Source organism: Panulirus ornatus, chromosome 14, assembly GCF_036320965.1.
Source record: "Panulirus ornatus isolate Po-2019 chromosome 14, ASM3632096v1, whole genome shotgun sequence".
Taxonomy (NCBI): domain Eukaryota; kingdom Metazoa; phylum Arthropoda; class Malacostraca; order Decapoda; family Palinuridae; genus Panulirus; species Panulirus ornatus.
Window position 1 is genome coordinate 55,517,214 of NC_092237.1, and position 6,494 is coordinate 55,523,707.

A 6,494-nucleotide genomic window follows, 5' to 3' on the forward strand; every position below is an offset into this window, starting at 1 on the left:
AGAGTGTGGTCTTGTGCTGGGAAATAGAGAAATAAGAATGAGCTCTGAGCAAACTGAAGTTGTTCTCTTGGAAGTAATTTTGCTTTACGGTGCATGGCTTTGAATGCATGTGGATGCTAGGCACCCGGTGACTACTCTGAGTGCTTTGTTCTCTTTAGTTTGCAATTCCTGTTACATTAATCGACAACGGTTACGAAAGCGAACAATCAATAATAATGACAAATTCATCAACACTGCTCTACCACAGTAACCATCATATGTCAGGATGCTGTGGCAATGTTCAATGATTTTATTATCATTCAACGTTTACTCTTTATTGTTAAACGACATGACTTCCTTTACTCCATACTTTAAAATGTATCTATGTAAAAATATATCTAGCGTGCTTTCTCATGAATCCTTTAAATCAAATACAGTTAACTGATAACCAATGACGACAGCAAACGCAAAGACTCCAATAAGTAGCAACCAAAACTGATTAAGAAAATAGTATGGCCTCTGTTTACTTGGATGATACTCGGCTTGTCACTGGCAAGATTTTTCACTGCAAGTATATATATATATATATATATATATATATATATATATATATATATATATATATATATATATATATATATCATCCCTGGGGATAGGGGAGAAAGAATACTTCCCACGTATTCCCTGCGTGTCGTAGAAGGCGACTAAAAGGGGAGGGAGCGGGTGGCTGGAAATCCTCCCCTCTCGTTTCTTTTTAATTTTCCAAAAGAAGGAACAGAGAAGGGGGCCAGGTGAGGATTTTCCCTCTAAGGCCCAGTCCTCTGTTCTTAACGCTACCTCGCAAACGCGGGAAATGGCGAATAGTATAAAAAGAAAAAAAAATATATATATATACATATATATATATATATATATATATATATATATATATATATATATATATATATATATATATATACAAGCAAAAAAAAAACATACCCAAGAGCACTGACACGTCATAAATCACCCCGTGGTTTAAAGTCACACTGTTGGCAATAAAATCAAATCTTTGAAAGTGCTTCCTGGGTCCTTCCACGACCCGCGTCTAGACACCATTAAACTAACGAACGGCCTCGCTGAGGAGAATCAGTCACTCTTAAAATAAACCGCTGAAATCAATATCTACACAACGCTCCGCAGGCCATATCAGCAGAAGGAAGCTGTGCGTGTGCTTTAGCTTCCATTTACAGATTACATTTTATGATGCACGTCTGCGTCGTCCATGCCCGGTAGGTGTACTAAAAGGCTTTGAGCCACTGAGCACGACGATAAGACCTTTTGAGTATAAACGGCCTGGCCTTTGAACTAGCCTTTAAGGGGTCAGGCCAAAAGCCACGCCGTCCTACCTAAGGGTAATTCCGCTATGCGAAAGGGTTTTCACCAACCTTGTTCGAGGGTTTAAGCCATCGCTCACCAATTTCTGTTTTCAAATGCTCACCAATTTCTACGTTTTCAAATATCTGATTTATTACCCTTTCCATTAATGAGATGATTGTATATCAACTTCCAACAGCGATAAGAATGACATCCTCATTAAGACGGTTATCTGCAAATACAACGTGTCCGAATCAATATCCTCCCATCCTTTACAGCATGAGAGTTTAATTAATTCAATGATTAACGTAACCAGACCATACAAAAGACGGTGGCAAGCACCAGCCAGTCTCTGAGAGCCGCCTGCTGGGTCACAAGTGGGACCTGGTGTCCTGTGAGTAGGAGAGGAGAGTGCTATCCTCACATACCTGTTACTATGGTCCCAGATCTCGAAGCTGGGAGAGAGAGGGTGTTACACCCCCCCCCCCCTTCGCCCCCCCCCCCCCCCCACACACACACATACCCTATTTCTAGGGGCCTTGAGACCCGAGCTGGGAGGGGAGGGGAGAGTGTTACGCTTTTCTTACTGGAATTACTCGGATAAAACACACAATAAAAAGCATCTACTTTTATCTCAAACGTCCCTGCCTGACTACAATTCGGTCGGAAAGATACTTAAATGTCAAGCGATACAAACTAATTCATTACTTGAGAAACCCTGACACAACACCGACATATAACGTCTATTTGAATTTCCAAGACCCAACAGCATAAAAGATACGAGCGTAGTATATTCATTTTTTTTCCCTTCACACGAAGCAGCCGACATGGTAAGGGGAAAACCAACACACAAACAGAAGCCATGCTCAAAGTACCAAAACAGATTCGATCTTTCCCGTTAAAACACTACCGAAGGTTTACTTCCTGTTCCTCCCCATTCCCCAAAGCCTGCGACTGGGTGGGTAGTTTAAGCCCCCTAAGGGATACGTTGTGTTGTGAAAACTATGCAATACCTTGTCTCTGGTTTCAACAAGGTGACGATATCATATTCGAGCATTCATGGGTTATAACAGGAAATAAATCCTTGGTACCTAGGACTTGCGCTACAACCACCCAGTTGTAGTAACCCTCTAACCACCAACGGAGTTGTTAAGGACCTTAACCACAATCCCAGGCTAGGTCTAATATAAACAAAGTGCCGTTTAGTGAAGAGTCGGGGAATTAGTTCAGAAGGGATAATCCTTAATTTCTTTTCTCGTCTCCACACGTTTATATAAAAATTTCCAGCTCTGATAAAGTAAAGAATTCTCTCCTTAATAATCTTAATGATTCACGCATGCAGAGTGGCCAGATGAACCACTCTGAGGACATGAAGAAGGTCGAACCAACTGAAAAATGTCCTTCGAAAATAAATATACAGGGCCAACCTTACACCACCAACTCAGTTTCAATTTCAATTACTTCTTCAATCCGGGGTGAGGGAGAGAATCTTCCAACCTCACAGCATCTACAAGACTGAGACAAAATCTCATTGCTCTCCTTTGGAGCTAGCTAGCCAGTCGCTCGTTTGGTAACTTCCGACTTTTCCATCGACTCACAGTAAGCCAGTATATAAGGTCTTCCCCATCTAACCAAGACGAACTACTATTATTCCACTTTACTCCTCCCAGTAACACTTGTATCTACACACTAAGAACCACTTATTCTCTCACCCTTGCACCCACACACCCGTTCTTCCCTCTACCCAAAAACAGCCGGTCGCATGGGAATTTTCTCCCAGTTATTCTTCTGGATTTTCCTACCTTTCAGAACCCACACTACTAACGCTTTCCTATCCACCTCCGTCCTTCTATCTAGTCGCTTGGAGCCGGCGGAATGGGGCCCCTGCCTTCCCTACTTCGTCCTCCCATCTAGCTGTAGAATATTACGATGAAACATCGCTCTCCTTCCTCACGTCCTTCCATCTAGCTCCCTCCCTAAGCCAGTGGGAAGGGGATCCCGACGGCGTCAACAGAACGTAGCCAAACCTTTGGCAGTTTTTACGGCATCGGGAACAACTTTCAATTTCGAAGTCATTAAGTTTTGCTCCTATTGGGGTGGCAATTTACATATTAATTGATAGGAGCCTCTGGGAAGGTGAGAGAAGGGTGGCGGTGTTCCTTAAGAGGTCACTGGAGGCTAAAACCAACACCAGTGGGGCCCCCAAGACGGACATTCACTCATTTTTTTTTTCCCCCTTTTTAACTTATATGTAAATCAGATTTTATAACTGGTGCAGTCTGGACTCAAAAATAACTACCGCTTTAAATGGCCCCGTCTGCTGGGAGCCCTCCCAGAAATTAATGGATACTAAAACACTCTCGCAGGTGAATGATATTGGTTTTATTCTTGATGGTAAATCCTCGATATTATCACCTGAATGAAATAAACTTTGTTTTCCCATTAAAGCGCTGCGGCTATCTCTAATGGCATCAGTAATGATCGTTTAAATGAGGCATGGAGAGCAGACTTGTACTTACGAGGTGTAAATTACAAGCACCGTCTTACTGGCATGACTGCGGGAGCCCACACCTGGGACGACTTACATAACATTAATCAGACCTGTCGACCCATCATAAATGACGTCATTAAGACCTCCTTCCCCTTCTTCCCCACTAGACGCAGCAGAAGGTCATCACCCGTCAGCGATGATTAGAGGAAAACCAACCCTCGGGACCCCGCGCCGTAAGGGCTCCACAATCGCTCGCGGCCACACAACCACCACCACCTCCTCCCTCCGCAGTCGTCGTCGTCATCATCACAGGCGTGGCGGGAGTTGACGTTAAATGGTGCCAACACCAGCATTTGTAACGTCGGCGTTTGTTACTCCCGTGACACACACACACACACACACACACACACACACACACACACACACACACCCATGTAAACTGGTCACTGGTGCCAGAAGCTTCCCTCCTGGTACAGCGTCCCCATCTGGCTCACCCAACACTCGGCTGGAGTCACATCACACACACACACACACCCACACACACACACACACACACACCACCCACCCACCCACACACACACACACACCACCCACACACACACACACACACATGACCTGTGCCGGTACTAACACCACCCACACACACACACACACAACACCCACACACACGACCTGTGCCGGTACTAACTCCTCAGTAACACCTACCCTCCCTGTGCCGTGCAATGGCATCCCAGGAAGAACTGTGCCAGTAATGGCCCAACCTCTGTGGCTACCGCTGATGTGAGCCGGTGCAAGGCTGAGCCATTAGTCCTGGCGACCCATTACGTACAGAACCCACGTCATACACCACCAGAGCCTCCTGGCAGCTCCCACCATCGCGAAGTTATCGCAACACAAGAGAAAAACAAGCAAGCCGACGACGAAAAATAATTAATCATCGCTTCTCCTCCTCCGCGGGAAGGTGGCGCGAAGTCTGGCCTCAATCACGCCAGGTATTACGGTTGGAAATCCCCACCGAATCTTGGAGGTGGTCGCGCATCTCTCCTCCTCAAGGATAGTCCCCTCCGTTCCCCCCTGCCAGCCGGGTATCAGCTGGTAAACATGTACATATGGCAGCTCTTCGTTCATTGGCTGGTATCTACACCTAACCTGCTATTAAAGTTTCGCCGTATCTTAAGCCACAATCACAACCTCCCCTGCTGCACTCCCTCTAAACCTCGTTACACCAAACCTCCCTTCGTTACCCCACCCCACCCTTGAGCGGCTCAAACGGCGTAGGGGTAGACGACGAAGAAGGTGGGTTCGAACCACCAGCATCCGTCCGTCCCTTATCGTATCATGTTCGCTCGTTAGGCCAAACTGGGAGGGATATTAGGGGTATCTGGTGGAGGCAGGAGTTAGTGACGGAGGCTGCCGCCCACCGCAACGACCTGGACGCCCTTGCAGTCCCGCTCTTGTTGAATATCCTGGGATTATAATTAAGATAATGACCACAAAATTTAAAAAAAATACAATCTCTCTCTCTCTCTCTCTCTCTCTCTCTCTCTCTATATATATATATATATATATATATATATATATATATATATATATATATATATATATATATATATATATTCCTATGAGTCCACGGGGAAAATGAAACACGAAAAGTTCCCAAGTGCACTTTCGTGTAATAATCACATCAGGGGAGACACAAGAGAGAAATATAACAGTCAGTCAGTTGTATATCAACTGACTTATATTTCTCTCTTGTGTCTCCCCTGATGATGCGATTATTACACGAAAGTGCACTTGGGAACTTTTCGTGTTTCATTTTCCCCGTGGACTCATAGGAATATCTTGATCACGCGCAAAATTGTGATCCTTTCCAATATATATATATATATATATATATATATATATATATATATATATATATATATATATATATATATATATATATGGCCGAAGCATACACATTGTATTGGCTCCCACCCCCAGCTGCATGTAGGGAGAGTAGCGCCTCTCTAGCTAAGCCCTAAACTAACTCCTGACTAATTCCTTGGTAAAGCCTAGTCAGACTCTAGCTATACCAGTCTCCCGAGTCCGATCTTAGGGTTTTGAAAACTCGGGACATAGCACCAACGATCTTACCTCAAAAAAAAAGACGTTGGTTCCACAATAGCTACAGCTTCGGTCGGCTTGCTCACGTCTAATCTAGAATCTAACAAGACCCCTAGCAAGGCAAGCTTTGGACATATCCTGACTAGGCCCCAAATGAACGGGCCTGAGCTGCACCGCCACCTTGCCCTCTGGGATAGGACACCTGTATCGACCAACACCATATAGAGGTGAATGAACAGCTGGGTTGACTGTGGACCGACTGCCGCAACCAGGATTCGAACCCATGAGCTCGACCCTGGGCGGCCCGTGAATGCCTCACGGTCAGGAACGCTAACCGCTACACCACGGAGGTCTCTAAGAGGAGAGATAGATGATTTAAAAGATAAAAGATGGAAGAAACACCCTGGGTTAATTTCCCAAGACTCCCTCCGTCAACTGTGTCCAGCTTTCAAGACAGCTCTTCCATTACCCGGAAACATAAGAGACAGAATTATGTAAACAAAAAAACTCCTTGAAGCCTTAACACCAGGATACGACTCGCATACCTCTACATTCCTCGAGTATT

At 44.8% G+C, this 6,494-nt stretch overlaps 1 protein-coding gene across 1 annotated transcript in view; it reads right to left on the reverse strand.

The window, feature by feature from the left end:
- Positions 1-5,220: 5,220 nt before the first annotated feature.
- LOC139753555 (uncharacterized) overlaps positions 5,221-6,494 on the reverse strand; it is a 4,176-nt gene continuing 2,902 nt past the window's right edge. The window contains exon 4 of the mRNA XM_071670205.1: positions 5,221-5,289. Coding sequence (XP_071526306.1) covers positions 5,221-5,289 — 69 coding nt within the window. The remainder of the gene's footprint in view (positions 5,290-6,494) is intronic.